Source organism: Pituophis catenifer, unplaced genomic scaffold (genome assembly GCF_029215685.1).
Source record: "Pituophis catenifer annectens isolate HBS135680 unplaced genomic scaffold, rPitCat1.0.hap2 SCAF_3, whole genome shotgun sequence".
NCBI classification, from domain to species: Eukaryota; Metazoa; Chordata; class Lepidosauria; order Squamata; family Colubridae; genus Pituophis; species Pituophis catenifer.
The window spans coordinates 92,066,596-92,086,053 of NW_027256883.1; the positions used below are offsets into that span (position 1 = coordinate 92,066,596).

The 19,458-nt window shown below is 39.0% G+C and overlaps 1 protein-coding gene across 2 annotated transcripts in view; it reads left to right on the forward strand.

The window, feature by feature from the left end:
* Nucleotides 1-6,092: 6,092 nt before the first annotated feature.
* The window catches only part of ADAMTS16 (ADAM metallopeptidase with thrombospondin type 1 motif 16), an 86,165-nt gene continuing 72,799 nt past the window's right edge, over nt 6,093-19,458 (forward strand). Inside the window, exons 1-3 of one of the 2 annotated variants that reach the window (XM_070939113.1) lie at nt 6,093-6,152; nt 6,436-6,523; nt 15,358-15,683. In XM_070939113.1, coding sequence (XP_070795214.1) covers nt 6,093-6,152; nt 6,436-6,523; nt 15,358-15,683 — 474 coding nt within the window. The remainder of the gene's footprint in view (nt 6,153-6,435; nt 6,524-15,357; nt 15,684-19,458) is intronic. The other variant, XM_070939114.1, reaches the window with a different exon arrangement.

A 19,458-nucleotide genomic window follows, 5' to 3' on the forward strand; every position in this document is an offset into this window, starting at 1 on the left:
ATAAAAGACAAATCAGTGGAGGAAATAGTCTTATCAAAGATTACTACCCATGATACCTCTAGCCACAAGTAACTTACACTTTGCCAAGCCCACATTCTGAGCCATTGATGCATCTGGAAATCTCACACTTCTCTAACCAGCATGTAATAACAAATGCTATACATCTTCTCTGTCTCTGAGTATTTTCCAGGTGACTGGTATAATAATTTTAGAGGCTTAGGAACAGCAATATGCAATAAGAGAAATGAAGCTACTGGTTTACAAGATGCAGTTTTACTTCTTAGCAGTTTTTGTGAAAGAAAAATTCTCGCCCAGTTTTGCAATCCAATCAGCAGAAAGATTTAATTTTTATCCAGAATGCACTTGTAATGAAGAACCTTTATGATAGTAAGAGATCAATTTTTTTCCTTTTTCCTTTTTTTGTTCAATTGTGTCCAATTATCAGACACTGTGTCTTCTTCTTAGGACTGAGAGAAAGTGACAGATCCAAGGTCATCCTGCTGGCTTTGTGTTTAAAGCAGGACTAGAATTCATAGCTTTCTGGTTTTTAGCCTGATCCCTTAATGACTACACCAAACTGGCTCTCTAAGAGAAACCACTAGATGGCAGCAAAGAAAACTAGAACCCTTTCCTTCCATGTAAGGGCTCCAAATTTTTTCAATCCAAATATGGTAACTCAGGCAAGCTCTTCCTTATCGCAGCCATTCTGTAAGAGAAGATCTCAACATTCTAAGTTTTCCTTCTGATCCCCCTCAAAATTGCTTAATGCTTTTTTAATTATAATTATTGTTAAATTTCTTCAACAATACAAATGACAACAAATAATACAAAAAGGGTACATTTCATTTTAACCATACAAAAGTCAAATATTTTTTTAAATAGGAAAAAGCCAAACAGTATTTTTTTTTTAAATGAGAATAAAATGGAGGAACAGATTCAAAAAAAGAAGAAACAATAAAAGAAACAGATAATACTGGGGAGAGAGGGAGGGATGAATGGAGAGAGGGAGGGAGGGAATTCTCTATAATAGAGAAAGATCAATCATCTTTCAAAACCTGGGAGAACAGCCAAGTTCTCAACAATTTTCTGAACATCATCTGGACAAGAACTATATCCTTGAAGAGGATGTTGTTCTAGAGCAGGGGTCTCCAACCTTGGCAACTTTAAGCCTGGCGGACTTCAACTCCCAGAATTCCCCAGCCAGCTTTTCTTCTGGGAATTGAAGTCCGCCAGGCTTAAAGTTGCCAAGGTTGGAGACCCCAGTTCTAGAGAGCAGCTGCTGTAATAGAAAAATAACTAAGGCATATACATTAATGTCCCTTCAGATTTTTTACAACTCCAGCATATTGTAGGAAAGATTCAGCTATTTTTAAACATCTGCAATATACTCAAATAAGTTTTTGTTTATTTGATTAAACAATTCTTTAATTTTTAAATCCCCAAAAATGTATTTAATGTTCCTTAAAATTTGAGAACATTGCCATTGTTATATAGATTATAACAATTCGCTGTTCTAAATTCCTTGCATATTATCCAGACAGAGAGATATATAGTACTGAATTGTAAATTTAGCTCCTACAAAAACTTTTGTAATACATTCAAAGGTACCAGAGTCAGATTCTGCAACAGCATCTGGGCCAAACAAGCCATATTATCTGATATATATCTACACAGCTATTTGGGGGAAATTATATTCTTTTTAATATTTTTCACAGATTTTCATTGTGTCAATACTTATTAAGGGTAACCATCTCATTTTCACTTCATGTTTTATTTTTGTTTGTTTTTCAACAAACAAATAGAAGTAAAATAGAAGTAAATTATTTACTTATATTTTTAAATTATTCCAACGTGCCATTTTCTCATAATAATTAATATCAAATTTTAATTTGTTTTCCAATAAAGCCTAAATATGTCAAACTGCCTTAAAGTCTGCTGGAAGATCTCTGGAGTTCTTATTAAGAAGTGGAACCAAGCACTTGCCAGCATTTCAAGAATGTCAAATATAATTCTCAAATTAGTCCCACAGTAGTATATATTTAATATCATTTTCATTCTAATATGTTATTGAAGTTAATAGCCTTGTTCAATGATATACTTTAAAATCAAGAAACTAACATCTTATCAATAGCTTATCAATTTACTTAAAATATTTAAGGGAAACCGACACAGGAACAGTTCTCAAAATACTGTGTCAATTTTGAAGCCTTATTCATTTTCATTATATTTATTCTTCCTCACAAACTCATGGTTCTTTCATCCATCAAGCAGACCCCTTTTATCAGGGCATTTCAGTCTGAAATTTTAACTAAACATTTACTTTCTGTTTAATTTTCACTAAACATTTACTTTTACTTTTTATTAAACTTGCCAAACTCTCCAATCTCAAATTAAGTATTAAAGTATTAAAGATCCTCCTTGGTGCAAATTTCAGTAGAAGAGTTGTCATATAACCCAGGGAAGGATAATGTTTTCCTGGTCTTTATTTGGTTTCCAGTCTTAGAATTTATTTATTTATTTAGTTAAAACGTATATAACCGCCCATCTTCTAACCAACTCTGGGCAGCTCCCAATCAATTAGATGTTGTATGACCATTTGAATTATTTTGGTTTGCATCTTCTGTTCCCTCCACTGAAGACAGAGAATTATAAATTGTTCTGTAGCTGTAAGCATAAATAGGAGTTATGCTCCATCTTAAATGCTTTTAGTGTGAGTTTAGGGAAGAGAGTCTACTGAAGAGCCATTCTAATGCTGACTCAACTATATGGTCTGTACAGTTCCCAGCTCCCTCTTCTGGGTAAGTTCTTGCTCCTACAAGCAGCCAAATACCATGTAATTTGTCACAGCGCTGAAAACTATGTCATGCATTACAGCATGCCAATATTTTTATTCTCATGTTTTTGGTTTAGTCAGCTAGCAAACAGGGAGTTTCATAGTACATAGTAAGTTAGCATCAAGGATTATCTTATATCTAAACATTTTTTTACTATTGTCTAGAGAACAAATAGGTGGACGAACAAGGATTTTTAAAATCCTCCTGCTTTAAAATAAAGGAGGAGGCAAAAAAAGGCCCAAAGAGATTTTGCCATTCACTGCAGCAAATGTTGCAAGTGAGTGTTACACTGATTCTTTAATGTGCATTTGGAAATAAGCCTCACTTAAGGCTTCAAAGTGGGATAGGACAAATGGAAAAGCTAGGCACAATCCATTTCCAGCTGCCATCATAATAAATTCTTAAATCTAACTCATACTAAATCAGACCGACCCCCAAATCCCATTGCAAAGCATTGGTGCATTCCTTTGCAATTAGTTTAATGCACTTTGTTGTATAACTTCTCCTTCTTGTCCCAATGCACTGCAAGCACTGTGTATGGGAAAGGTACTCTCCAAATTTGGAGACTTCAAACTTACAGAAGATCCTGCATGGCCATTTATAGAGACCTCTTCATGAATAAACTGGGGCAAAGGCAGAAGAAATATTGTTGTCAATAATTCCCAGTGTCTGGTTATAGGAAGAAAGATAAATTCACAGAAAGATTATCTTCTGTTATTTTGCTACACTTGTCCACAGCTTCTAGTTGCAGAGCCACAGTCTGCATGCAGACAAGGATCTCTACATTATCTGTTGAAGAAACCACGATTATTTCAACATGTGTGTATTGAAATAATTTTGATATATAGAGATGCCTATAATTTTGGGCTGTTTTTAGCACTGTCTTTTCAAATAAATAAATAAGTACCAATGGCTAGAGAGAGTGGCAACTCATAACAAATTTTTGCTGATCTTGAAAATGGCTTGTCCACATGTGCCCTCACTGTGGCACAAACGTGTGTTGCTAACCATTCTTTAAGGACATGTGTTCATGATGTAGTCCTTGTCTCATATCCAGCCCACATATGAACCTCCTGCCTAATTCTATATGAAGCTGATCAAATGTCTAAGTGGCATTTTCTATCCAGACACATGCTTTGCTGTATGCTCACTTTACAGTGCTTTGGTGGTGTCCATGGTGATGATGTAGTCATGGACTGGGATCTGCCCAGCTTCTGTGGCTGCTTTCAACTGCAGCATAGATACTGACACTTTTCAGGCCCAGCCTGTGGGGTTTAATCTTTGGAAAGAAAGAATAGGGCCCTATGCAAAATTATCTCTTCACATTTGTTAAATGCTTCCGTGAAACAGCTTACTGGTTACAGGAGGCGCACATGAACCTAGAATAATAGGAACCTTCCCACTTTTCAAAATCCTTTTTTTTTAAAGTGAGTGTTGCTGTTGAATGCTATTCTGGCAGCAGAAGTGCTGGAAAAGAAGTTACAATGATGGAGCTAGGGAGATGGCAGAAGTAGCAGGGAGTATACCTTCCGGTGCCTATTAAGAGTCCACCCATCAGCCATATTTAAAAGAATGAGCAAAAACAAGCCAATGAGAAGTGTGCAAGAGAACAATCAAGACAGACGAAGTAGGAAACCAAAATCAAGATAGAAAGAGGTAACAAGCAAGATAGGTAATCTGCAGATAATCGAGACTAGAGGATGAATGTTTGCTGTAGCTCTTGATCTGTGGATGAAGGGAGAAAAGTGGGAGAGACCCATGAGCCTAGACTTATGTAAAGCTCATATTTTACACCAGCATCTCTACATCTTAGGTAGGAAGACTGACAGATCTTTTCCCTACAGGCGGGAAATCAAGCAAATGATTTTCTTAATGGCCCACATGGATGCTGCAGCATTATACTGCCTTGTTTCTGAGGGCGCAGTGGCTTCTGGGATGTGGAGTGTTATGATACCCCTTTGAACATGGATGCAACATCAGTACATATACAGAAAGCCTGCATCATGATGCCACTTCTGCCATCTTACTCATTTTCATACATACATGTATGTCACTGTCAAGCAAATTAGTATTTAGTTGTCAGGACAGAGCAAATTATACTGGCATATTTTAGTGCTCCTTTGCAGATGGGAAGGAAGCACGTTAAAACGGCTGCCAGTACAAGGCCCTACCTAAATTCACCAGGAAGAAACTGAGCTCAGTTATTGACAATAATTAAACTTTTGTGCTGTCAATGACTGGGTCTTTATCTTATCAACAGATCAAGATGAGATTTTGAAAAGTTTCAAGAGATTGAAGCTCTTCCAAGCACCTCTTCTCAATTAAAACAAAGGGCAAGGGCCTCCCTTCAAAAAAAAAAGAAAAGAATTACTTCACCCTGGCTTGCTTTCTTCTGCGCTAGTTTTATTAGTATTTTTAAGCAGGGTAATTTTTAAAAAGTGCACTTCTCCCAGCACACCTTACCCCATACACAGTTACATTCAGGAATGGTAGAGTTGAAATGTATGAATCTGCCACCTTTGGGGGGGGGGGAGGTTTCGGGTGTATATACTTGTCCTTTCTAAAGGATAGAAGACATTTGCCCTCTGCACCTGCTCGAAAGCTCTTGCAGGGCAGCCCTCCTCGAAAGCAGGGCTGGAGAGCGTAGCGAGCCCCGGGGTCTCGAAACCCTTCTCTCGTCCGCCTTTTCCCATACCTGCCCGCCTCTTTGGCTCAGCAGGACAAAGGCGAGTTAGCCGGACGGCGGGAGCAAAGCCCCGCCCACTTCCCACCTCTCCATCCGAGCGCGCCGCTTCTCCGCGGCAGCTGCAGGTGCGGGAGGGGCGGGGCCGAAGAGACTGTCATTCAGCGGGAGCCGGCTGGTTACCCTCACCCGTGCGGCAAGCGAGAGGTCCTCGCAGAAGCTCGCATGGGGCGACGGGCTGGAGAGATACACCTGGCGCGCCAAGGAGCCTCCAATCTTTCCACGCCCGCTGCCGTCACCGTCAACACCACCACCATCAGCCCCGCCGCTTTTGGTCAGGCACTTTTTAACAGCCGCTGGGCGTTCTCCTCACCGCGGAGCCTCCGCCGGGAGAGAGATCTGTTCATTCCTGTCATAAAGTCGCTTTAGGCTGCCTCTCTGCACAGCTCCCCCTCGCAGATGCAGATCTTTGCCACCTTGGAAGAGGGCTCCACTTCCCTTTCTAAACCAGGAGTCAGCCTCCCTCCCTCCGTCCGATTCATCCCACAGCTTACAATTCATCACTTCTCCGGAGGATGCCTTCAAACAGCTTAGTGGGGCTGTGGTTTTGGCTTTTCTTTGAAATACAGGTTAAGGTACGTTCGCCCAGAGAGCAACTGGGCTGAAGCCTTTGCCTCCCGCATTTTTCTCACCCTACCCGACTCGCTTTCCTTACCGCCGCATTAATGACGTCAACGCGAATGGCTCGGGGATGTTCTCCGAAACAATGTTAAAAGTTTTTTTTTTTTTTTGCTTGTTTGTAAAATGTGACTGCATTCCCTGAGCCTTTGCAAAATATTGAGGGTGGGGAAAAGATTGTTGGTCTCTTTCAAATTTGCTTGGTTTCTTGTTTGTTTTTTTTTAATTATTATTTCATAGGGATGTGTGGGTCAAACAGCTGAAGGAAGCCAACCTCTCCTGTTTTCCTCTTTGCATTCAGAGTTGCTGCACTTCACTGATAATAGTGGTAAGTTAACAGAACTTGGAATATTTGTCAAGGCACCTGAATTTTACTAATTTCCTAACAGCTCAAATTACATAAAGAATAGCATTACTGTATGTAAAGTGAATGATACCTGAAAATAACCTTTTGACTTTCTTTTACAATCTTTTGCAAATGCACCAACTTTTCACTGATAGCATCCATCTCCAGAGTATAAATGCAGTGCATGTTTACTTGGAAGTGAATACTATAGTGTTTAGTAGTGTGGTTACAAGGACTGCAAATTTAATGTGCTGTACTATTTTGTATGAACTTTCGGAGAAGTTAACTGAAATTTTGTACATTAATGTGATCCTATGAGCAGTTCAAAAGCTCCTGTTTCAGAACTAGGAGAACTGTAAAACTGGGGTTGTTTACATTGTTTAATCTTAAGCATGTTTAGAAATATATCCCATTGTAATCACAGAGGGAAGTATGCTTTCTTGGAATTTAGCCCCACCAAAATAATGAGACTAGCTGTCAATTAAACTTGCATAATATTGGCTGTATCATTCTGTGGGGATTCAGATAAGAATAAGCTAAACATTTAAAGCATAAACAATTAACCTGTTAAATCTAATTTATCCTGTTGTAAACCCACATGGGAGTAAGTGATATTGAATTTTGAGAGACTAATTTCAAATAAAATACTTACAAGTAGGCTATTAAGAAATCTTGCTGCTTGTTATAGGTGACAAGTTCTGTGTATTATTAGTAAGACTGAATTATTGAATTTATCTGCTGATATTTGGCATGGTAATAATTGTGAAATGTGGGCTATATTTGATGTGTTTCATTACTCTGTGTCAAAGGATTGAACATGACTTTCTTAAATTAAACTGATATATTTGTTACTGGCTTTCTTCCAGTCTAGAATTGCTGCCCTGCAACTTAAAACCTAACAATAATAACTTAATGGATGAGGAAATAACACCCACACACATTCAAGCTAATGAATAACTGTTGCTCTCAGTGAGGTCTTATCACATAGCAATAGGAACCTAATAAAGATCAGAGCCAATCAGTGGCTTGCTCTGTTTGCCTTGCAAATATTTCAGAATAAGTGAGCAACTGTCCTGTGTGAGAACACAAACATACACACCCTTTTCTCACAACCAGGTTATCAGGTAGTCCAACTTTTATTAAAATCATAAAACAACCAAGCAAACAATAAAACTATCCCAATAATAACAATAAATAACAGTAAATATAGTAAATAACAAATATTAATATTTTTGAATACTTAGTTAATATTTTCATTTTTCATTTCATTTTCATTTTATTAAATTTGTATACCGCCCTACTCCCGAAGGACTCAGGGCAGTGAACAGCCATAAAATAAAACATATGAATACAAAATTTAAAATGGAGATAAAACAAATTAAATAAATTTGGCTGAACCATTTTAAAACCCTAATAATTTAAAACCAAATTTAAAATTCCCATTTAAAAAGAGGAAAAGTTTAGGTCAGGCCAGCTTGATGGAATAGGAACGTCTTAAGCGCGCGACGGAAGGTACGCAGATCCGGAATCCTCCGTATCTCCGGGGGGAGCTCATTCCAGATAGTAGGTGCTCCCACAGAGAAGGCTCTCCTCCTGGGGGCCGCCAGTCAACATTGTTTGACCGACGGCACCCAGAGGAGCCCCTCTCTATGGAAGCGTATGTCGGTGGGAGGCTATTGTGGTAGCAGGCGGTCCCGCAAATAGCCAGATCCTAAGCCATGGAGCGCTCTGAAGGTGATAACCAAAACCTTGAAGCGCACTCGGAAGACCACCGGGAGCCAGTGCAGCTTGCGCAGGAGATGCATTACATGGGAGCGCCACGTCGCTCCCATCACCACCCGCGCGGCCACACTCTGCGCCAGTTGGAGCCTCCGAGTGCTCATCAAGGGGAGCCCCATGTAGAGAGCGTTACAATAGTCCAGACGTGAGGTGACGAGGGCATGAGTGACTGTGCGTAACGAGTCCCGATCCAGAAAGGGATGCAACTGGCGGATCAGGCGAACCTGATGAAAAATCCTCCCGGTCACGACCATCAAGTGCTCTTCTAAAGACAGCCGTGAATCCAGGAGGACACCCAAGTTGCGAGCCCTTTCCGTGGGGGCCAATGCTTCACCCCCAATAGTCAGCAATGGGACCAGCTGACTATATCGGGACGTCAGAAACCACAGCCACTCGGTCTTGGATGGGTTGAGCCTGAGCCTGTTTCTCCCCATCCAGATCCGTACGGCCTCCAGGCACCGGGACATCACTTCAAGGGCATCGTTGGGGTGGTCTGGGGTGGAGATGTACAGCTGGGTGTCGTCAGCGTACTGATGGTACTCCACCCCGAAACCATGGATGATCTCGCCCAGCGGCTTCACATAAATGTTGAACAAAAGGGGCGAGAGGACCGATCCTTGTGGCACCCCACATATAAGGGGCCTCGGGGTCGACCTCTGCCCCCTGTCAACACAGACTGCAACCGGTCGGAGAGAAAGGAGGAGAACCACCGTAATACGGTGCCTCCCACCCCCAACTCTTCCAACCGGTGCAGCATGATACCATGGTTGATGGTATCAAAAGCTGCTGAGAGATCTAATAGGACGAGGACAGAGGAACAACCTCTGTCCCGAGCCCTCCAGAGATCATCCACCAATGCGACCAATGCCGTTTCCGTGCTGTACCCAGGCCTGAAACCCGACTGGAACGGATCTAGATACGTCGTTTCATCCAGGTACTGGGGAAACTGTCGTGCAACCACACTCTCAACAACCTTCGCCACAAAGCGAAGGTTGGAGACTGGACGATAGTTAGCCAATATTGGGTCCAGGGAAGGCTTCTTGAGGAGAGATCTCACCACCACCTCTTTCAAGGCGGCGGGAAAGACACCCTCGCCCAATGAAGCATTTATAATCCCCTGGAGCCAGCCTTGCGTCACCTCCCAGGAAGCCAGCACTAACCAGGAGGGGCACGGGTCCAACAAACATGTGGTTGCATTCAGTCTACCCAGAATCCTGTCCACGTCCTCAGGGGTCACAGAATCAAACTCATCCCAGATAACATTCTCAGGACCTGCCTCCGTCATCCCCGCTGGATCTACCCAGTCGGAGTCCAGATCTTCCCGAATCTGAGTGATTTTGTCATACAGATACTGAACAAAATCCTCGGCTCTTCCCTCCAAGGGGTCCTCCCTCGCTTCCTGGTGGAGCAGGGAGTGGGTCACCCTAAACAGGGTGGCCGGGCGGTTATCTGATGACGCAATAAGAGCAGCAAGATAAGTGCATTTTGCTGCTTTTATCGCCACTAGGTAATTCTTAATATGAGATCTTACCAGTGTCCAGTCAGATTCAGTACTACTGGCCCTCCAACTACTCTCTAGGCGTCTTTTCCAGCGCTTCATCTCCCTCAGCTCCTCAGTAAACCAAGGAGCCAAGTGAGATCGGCGCCGGGTCAGAGGCCGCAAAGGCACGACTCGAATATTAATGAATAGTAATATTTTGACTACTCATCTAGCCACTTTAAGTGCCAAGGAGTATTAATCCAGTGAGTGAACATACTTCCAAAGGGGAGACCGATGCTTGGCCCCTCTTCTACTGAATATGCAAGAGAAGATCTGGTGTAAAAAGTGTTGGGATGTTCTGTCCTCCTCTAGCAAATCATTTTTAGAGTAGACAGAGAAGAGTGGAATCTCCTTCTTCCCTAACTGGCGTAAATACCTAAAGCATTTATCTGTTGATGGCACATAATATCTCTAATGTTATTTGACTGTATTTTTCTAGTGACCTGCACAGTTAAAGTACTGACAACATACAGTATAACTATGCATTACATCTGACAATGAAACAATGCTTCAAAAAAAAAAAGTTCACCCAATCTGTGAACTATGTTTGCCAGTTTGTGGAAGGTCAATAAAGAAGGAGCAAGCAAGTCTCCAGAGCAAGGAGTTCAAGAGTGTGAGGCTAACCACAGAAAGGATTACTTTGGGGCCCATGTGTCTTACTCCTCCTCTTGAACCCTATTCATGCAGGGATGGAAGCTGCAGCAGCCCCTCCCTGCTTCAAGGATGACCTCATCCAGAGCTAACAATGGAATTGTTGTGAACTGGGGTGCCTCTGGATCAATAGCTACAGCATCTTTTGAGATTTGTTCTGAGCTTATTTCTACCTATCCAGATCCTTACAATTCTAGACAGAGTTAAGCTATCACAATTACTAGAGCCTAACTTGAGGAGATGATACACAAATGAGGATTATCACCAAACCAATAATTCCTCAACCAGAGATGGTTGAAGAGCTTTCCCAACAGTTCCATGTGGAACTGTAGTAGGAAGTTAAAATGTAGTAGGAAGTATACCAAGCCTGTAGTATCCAAATTACAGCACTCACTGGTTCAGTTGCTTTCCCCTTCAAATGGAACCACCATAGGTTGGCACCAGTAGGCAATCCAGCAAGATAGCATGGTCAATGATAACAAAAACCACTGAGAGATCTAACATGACAAAATGGGTCATACTCATATCATCGAGATCCTGCTATAGTTTATTTATTTGGTTTGGTTTGGTTTTTATCCTGCCTTTGTTATTGTTTATCAACAAGTCAAGGCAGCAAACATACCTAATATTCTTTCCTCCTAATGCTTTCCCCACAACAACAATCCTGTGAGGTAGGTTGGGCTGAGAGAGTGTGACTGTCCAAAGTCACCCAGGTGGTATCCACAAGAGTAACCAATACTGTTTCTGTCCTCATCTGAAACCTGGCAAAAGCCCAAATGAATCATTTTCATCTAGAGTCTTCTATAATTAAGGCACTGCAACATTTTCAGCAACATTCACCAAAGGGGGTATTGGAAACCACATATATCGAGATATGGCTTCTTTGAGTGAAGCCACTTCACAAAAAAGTGAACACACTTTTTTCAAGGCTGATGACATCACATCCCCCCACCCCTAAAAAAAAAACATCAATTATCTCTTGAATTCAGGCATGCATGGCTTCTAGATGCTTGAAGAGCCAGGAAGATATGGGACTAAAGACATGTTGATTCATGCTGCAGGTGATCCTATCCACTTCTCAGTTTCCACAAACTCAAATGAGTCCTATGAGACAGTGGAAGACATTGCCCCATAGTTCATATTAGATTCTGTCCATGTGCCATTTAATTGCCAATGAATATGAGTGATCCTGTCTTCAGAAAACCTTGTCTTCATTTCAATTCATTCATTCATTCATTCATTCATTCATTCATTCATTCATTCATTCATTCATTCATTGCCTTCAAGACAGTTACCAATACCTTCACCAAAGGCAAAGCACCCAATTGACTTAATCTCAGGCACTCTTGTCCTTCTGTTTTGGGAACCACCAAACATCTGATCCTTCTTTATTAAGCTACCTCAGTGCTTACTAATGTTATGGTACATATAAATTCCCCTTCCTGGGGAGAGTACATCTATCTGGGCAGACAGTACATAAACACATCATGAGAACATCAGTCTTAAAAATATAGGATAGGAGGGAAGATCAGAACCATGAATCATGACATTAGTATGTTACATCAACATAGCAAGAATTGGGGTTCTGCTAAGGATCCCTAATGTGAAAAGTCTCCAAGAGGGAAATGTCTCTTTTTCTTGGCTACCTATCTGTTCTGCATTTGTGTTAAATATAAAACAGAGTTTCACTGTTAAGAGGTGGGACTTTAACTCCCAGAATTACCCAGCCTGGGTTGGGAATATAAATGCACTCATCTTAAAATTGCTGAGATTGAGAAACATTAATGAAAACATCTTTCATAACTGATAATAGAAGGATAATGTCTTCTGCATCTTTACTCTTCCTGTGTGCTTGGCATGAAAAGCAAATAAACTGGTGAAAGAGGCAGGAATACTTGATTTTTTGACTGAAAAAAATATGTTAGTTTGACACTGATTTATAAGAGTTTCTGGAAAATAGGATGAAGTCCCTGATAAAAGGAAAAGGCAGACCAGTGAAAAAAGTTTGCAATCCTTTGGGTGATAATTTACTAGAGTGTGTTAAAGGAAAATATATTCAAATGGAGAAGAAATGAACACTAGAGGGTGCTAAGTGTGAATTTGGGTTAATATAAAAGGGAAAAGACACATTGCCATAGTGTCACTATCATACTACAGACCACTCAACCAAACAGAGGAAATAGAAGAACTTTTTGCTAATCAGTTAGCTGAGGTGTGCAGGATATATAGCAATGGGGGAATTTGATAATTCTGACATCAACTGGGAGAAAAATTCTGCATGTCGTTGGAGATCAAACTGATTCCTGATGAATCTACTAGAGAAATTTATCTACCAAAAAGTAAAGGATGGAACTAGAGGATTGGTTGTACTGGACTTAATTCTCACTAAAAGAGATGAAATGATAGAAGAGGTTGAAGTTATGGGAACTTTGAGAGAGAGTGACCATGTGATATTGGGATTCAACATAATGCAGGCACAAGCAATAGAACAAAATCAAACTAGTATCTTAAGCTTTAAGATAGTTGATTTTTAACAAACTTAGAGCTTGAGCAGAATTCCATGGATGGAAATATTTAAGGGGAAAACAACTCAAGAAGCTTGGGAAACCCTGAAAAATGAGATTATAAAAGCCCAGTCAAGCACAATACCACTGAAAAAAAATAACTGATCCCAGAAGAAACCAGCATGGTTACATAAAGAACTCTCTGATAAACTAAAAAACAAAAAGGACAGGTATAAAAAGGAAAAAGAGAGACATGTAATTAAAATAGAATATCAGCATATAATCCAAAACTACAAAGATGAAGTCAGAAAAGCTAAGGCTCAGAACAAATTAAGATTTGCAACAAATGTCAAAAATACTTTTTAAAAAGTTTCTTTCAATGTAAAAAACAAGAAAAAGGCCAGAGAAATGATTAGTCCGATAATGGGAGAAGATGGCAAAGAGTGACAAGTAGCAGGGAGAAAATGGAACTGCTTAATTCATTCTTTGCAGGGAGAATGGATGTGTTCTTGATCCCTTGACTGCACTGATACCTACTTCTCCTGCCTCAGTACATCCCAAAACATTGGCACAGGCAAATTGCTTCATGGACTGGATCTTATCCACACATTTCCTTGGGACACTTAATAACAGCCAAGTACACCCTCCTGAAATGTTTGAAAAAGGATATTAAAATGTTTGAATTAGTAACAACCTATATGTGTACTGAGATGTAAGCCATGTGGAATTTACTGGGACATCCTCTGACATAACACTGCATAAGACTATAGCCTAAATATAAATGTCATACTATTTCTTCTATTATTTATGTTGTTCAGAGTGAGTTCTTGGCCTCTTTTGTCTGACATTTTTTGGGTTACAGCATTGTATTGATTGGTCAAGTTGTATTTCAGTAAATGGAAGCTGAAATTACTTCAAATACTAAAATAACCTATCAGGAGTAGCATTGTCTATTTGGTAAAAGATCACCTGGGAAACTTATTTGCACTCACTTTATTCATTTCAATCTTTGGATCAAGAGGCATTTGACTAGTCAATAAATTGCTTTCAATTACTAAGTCATTTTTAAACTGGGCACAAGTTTGCACTTACATTCTCTTCCACCCTTCTACTATCTGTGATCCCGTTATTTTTGTTGAACCATACTTTTTTCATATAGCATGCTATATACGATCAGTATAACATATGGTAGAAAATGTTTCATCCATTATGCAGGATTTATGTTTTTCAATTTTTCATCCAAAACGTTCATCCCATTCTGCTGAAAATGGCTCAATTGCACGTAATTGCCTATTTTCTAGATTATAACCTCTGGTTGCACATCTAAGTGAATCTCAACAAAAGTTTAATGAAATCTTTTTTCCTTTGATTTTTTTTTTAATTTGATTTATATGCTGCCCTTCTCCGGAGACTCAGGGTGGCTTACAATGTGCTCAGCAATAGCCTTCATCCTTTTGTATATTTATACAAAGTCAGCTTATTGCCCCCACAACTGGGTCCTCAATTTACCTACCTTAGAAAGGATGGAAGGCTGAGTCAACCTTGAGCCTTGGCGAGATTCGAACCTGCAGTAATTGCAGGCAGCTGGTCTTAATAACCAGCTTAATAACAGGGTGCCTTAGACCACTGTACTACCAAGGCTCTTTTCAACCTTGAATATTAGCAAGATAGCATACCTCTATTAAGTTCAAACAGCTCCTTTAGGAAAACAGAATATAATTCTGGGAGTTCTGAATTAGAATTGTCTCTGTATGAAATGGAATGAATAAGTAGTGAACTTGAAGATACCCCTATGCACCTAGTGAAAAATAGTTTTTAATATATCACACACAGTTCTTTTGAAACCCAAGTTAGTATATGAATGATTTGTAGTACCTCCTACTTTGGTATGGATGTTTTTCGATATAAATAATATAACACAAGATCATTTTGCCTTTAAATATTTACACTAATGGTATATATTAACTAATATATAACATTATTTAAACCAATGTGTTGTGGGTTAATACTTTTGTCCTCTATATTTCAATATAGGGTACATGTCAAATGAAAATTTTCATGAAGATCTGCATTGCTGATTGCAGCTGAATGATAGAGCTGCATGAAGCACTCAGTTGGCCTCACAGCCTTAAGCAAGTCACTCTTTCATCTTTAACCCTTACATCTCATTATCACTGTCTTCTTGTGGATATATCAATGATACTTATCTGGAGTTTTGATTTAGTTTTAATTTAGTTAAGGAGCTAAGTTGCAAATTTAATTATATTTGTAAATGCTTGGAACTGTGCCTGCATTTTGGGCCTGCCATTTGCAATCTGATTCTATGCCTTAACTGATTACAGAATATGACATTGTGACAGCATATGAAGTAGATCAAAATGGAGATTATATAAGCCATGCAATTGCACACCATGAAAGAAGGAAGCGATCAATTTCAGGAAGATCAACTGATTCATTACATCTCCATCTCCAAGGATTTGGCCATGACTTCCAACTTGATCTGAAGACCTCCAATTTTCTTGTGGCACCTGGATTTACAATACAAACTCTGGGCAAGGGGAGAACCAAGACAGTACAGACATTCCCATCCGAAGACTTCTGTTTTTATCAAGGCATTTTGCGATTGCACGAAAACTCAACTGTAGCACTTTCAACATGTGGAGGCTTGGTAAGTAGAGATGTGCCAAATGCTACAATTTAAGTTATGTGGAAATCAAATTGGAAAGAAAATGTTTTATATAGTAAAATATTTGTGAGCATTTCAGTAGCAAATCGTACATATAATAATTTGTGATAAATCAAGAACTCTGCTGTGTTGGGTACGCATCCGACTGGACAAAGAAGGATTTGGATCATGAAATGGAATAGAGTAATATTGAATAGAACTTCATTTACCAAAAACAGTAATGAATCATCCGTGAAACTCTGCATTTCAGAGTTGGAAACAAGACTGGATCCACTTAGATAAGCTCATCATCATCCCATCCAAAAAGTAAAAAAAAAAACAGCAACCAAGAATTGAAATTGAAAATTAACCCTCTTTAAAAAGTCATGTTACAAGCCTTCATTTAGGTAGGGTTTTTAAAATATATCCTTGCCCACCCTAGCAGGTGGAGTTTGGTGCCCTCTTTTGAGCAAGCTGGCTCATTTCCATTTTATCTATGTTTTGACAATAATCAGATTTGTTCATTCCTTGCTTTTTACTGACTAGCTCACAACAGCTCTGACTTCCTGTGAAGAATGACCCTGTGATAACTGTGCCAATACATTGGGGGCAGGAAGGTTTGATTAGGTATAATACCATACTAGGAACTAAAAGAAGGGAAAGTATTGAATTTGTTGCTCAGTGGTGACTCAGATAAGAGCATACTTTGTGATCGGACTATCATTCATTCATTCATTCACCTTATGTGGGAAGGAGAACAAAGATCTTGGAGACAGAAAGAAATATTTAGTTTTATCAGTCATTCTATCTTATTGTTACCCAGTCTCCCATCCTGAGCCCTTTTGTGTTGCTAGCCAACTGATGTGACTGATTTGTTTTATGGAATAGACAAGTGAGTTAAGTTCCTATTCCAGCTTTACTATGGAACCACGAATTTCAGATAATTTCTCATAAAAAATATTTGACCACCCAGAAAACTTATAAATAAACAGAAATGTTCTGTAAACAGTCTAACTTTCATAACTTCTTATTAACTCCCACTGAGACCAGTCCTGGAGATTTTATTCCTCCAATTAAAGTGTGCATGTGACATACTTGTATTGAGCTATGCATATATACCCTTACACTTGCCAGAATCCATGCTCCCAAAAAAGACAGGGCCAGTACAAAATATTAAATTACAATGAATTGTACTAATCACTGTCAGTTAAGATTAATTGCTTGTAAAATATAGCATTCCATTTATAAAATTAATTTAGCCCCATTTTCATATCTACAACATTCATTCACAGAAAAGTTATCCTCTCAACCGCAAGTATAAATATTCTCAGAGGGACTGTAGAAATTAGAGTTCAGGAAAGCAAACAAATCTACATATGCTTACTCTTTGTTAAATTATATTGACTTCAGCGGCCCCTATTCCCATTTAAGTATGGAAAGGGTTCTGCTATATTGGCTGCCAATCTCTTTAAGATCTCTTTTAGTGAAAACTGGGGAAGAAATCGGGGGGGGGGTTGGTACAGTCCCCCCCATTCCAAAATAAGGTCAAAAGAGGCATTGTGGTGGGTTTTCCCAATGCTGGATTATGAGCAATCTAATTTTAATTTTTCCAGTTCCCACTCTCTATCATGTTGAGTTAGAGGGGAATATCTCTAGCATAACCTGGGCCAAATATGGCTCACTATTTAGATTTGGTTAGTGATAGCAATCACTTAGACTAAGTTCTATATTGACTAGTGTGCTAAGAGGCTCCTATACACTATGAATGCATAACTCCTTATTTTGCTTTTTTACCCATAGCATGTGTTATATTCTACCTACAATACTGATTGAAGAACAATCAGTATTGTTGTTGATTGAAGATTATGTTGATTGAAGATTATGACTATATTCTTGAACCCAGTAGATTGATCCTAAATGGAGCTAATTCTTGAAGTTTCTTTAAGGCAATTTCCATCACTGAGTATCTTAGATATATATTAACAGAGTTAATACCGATACAGAGTTAGAAAGGACCTTGTAGGTCATCTAGTCCAACCCCCGCCCAAGCAGATCCTACACCATTTTTGACAGATGGCAGTCCAGTCTCTTCTTGAAAGCTTTCAGTGATGAAGCTCCTACAACTTCTGAAGGCAAGCTGTTCTACTGGTTGATTGCTCTCGCTGTCAAAAAAAAATATCCTTATTTCCAGGTTGAATCTCTCCTTGTTCAGTTTCCATCCATTATTCCTTGTCTGGCCTTCAACTGCTTCAGAAAATAGCTTGACCCCTTCCTCTCTGTGGCAGCCCTTCAAATATTGGAACACATGTCTCCCCTGGTCCTTTTCCTCACTAGACTAGCCATGCCCAGTTCCTGCAAATTTTCATCATATGTTTTAGCCTCCAGTCCCGTAATCATCTTGGTTGCTCTTCTCTGCACTCTTTCTAGAGTCTCAACATATTTTTTATAGTGTGGTGACCAAAACTGGATGCAGTATTCTAGGTATGGTCTTACTAAGGCTTTATAGAATGATATTAGTACCTCACTTGATCTTGATTGTAAATCCCCTAAATCAATAGTGAAAGAAGTAATTCTTTTATCTGTTTGCAGAATAATCATTCAAGTGAACAAGTAATCAAGTGTGATGACAAGATAGAAGATTTTGCCTGCTTTCTCGTCATTGTGCATAATTTTATTACTATTGTTAGGGTTATACTTGTCTGTACGGTGGACTTGTCTATATGGTTACACTTGTCTATACGGTGGATTTCAGACTTGCATTTTCATTATTTGATGACCAGAGGCATTCAAGAACCAAGCTGTGGTTATGACTATGCAATTTAAGGTCTTGATTGATTGCCTGGCACTTTTTAACATCACATGAATATAAAAGGGGAGTTATGTTTTTGAAGATGCAATCATGATCACCATCCTGACATGTAGATGATGACTAGAGCATCAAACAAATATGATGTAATTTCACAGACTAAGTAAATAGTGCATCCTAGTGGAGACTTAGCTGATACATTTGACTAGCAAGTAATGAAAAATTAACTGAATGATATAATGTTTTGAATATTGTTCATATTTTATTTGATACTTTGTTACATGGTTATTGAAGATGTTGGTTAAAGTATTTGTGCACATCCATTTTTCACTGTATGGGCCAGCATTGTACTACTTAGTAAGCTTCTGTTAATGTGTTTTTAACCTATTTGAAATTTAATTGAAATTCTCCATTTCATAAAAATAATATTCCCATTCTTCTGCGGAGATGGGGAATTTCATAAAAAATATGTGAGTGGAAAATCTGTATGCTCTTTAATAATTATATTATTATAATTATGAATTCATTTTAAAACCATAAATGTTTCAGTCTCCTTGCACTGCATGTGTTTCCTGGAATTTTGGTAGAAAATATAACATCAATTGACCCCATGGCAGCCAAGAAAAGAAGTTGGTGCTCTGAAAGTTAGTTCTATTTTAAGTTTAAAAAAAACATTAAACTTTTTTTCTTTGCTAAATCATCTTATTTTTAGAATGCCCAAGGAATGGCATTATAAAATGGACAGTGGAAGATGCATAGATGAGAAGAGATTTTGAAATTATCCACATTATGAAAAAAACTAACTCTTCATATTAATACATGTCATTATTCAGTGTATTTATGAACTGCAGTATCTGTATATTAATATTAAAAACTTGTGAAGTGGATTTAATGTTCTATAGGGAGATGACTTCACTTAATTACAGATACATTTTGTCATGAGATAACATGATGTCTCTTTGTTAGAATGCC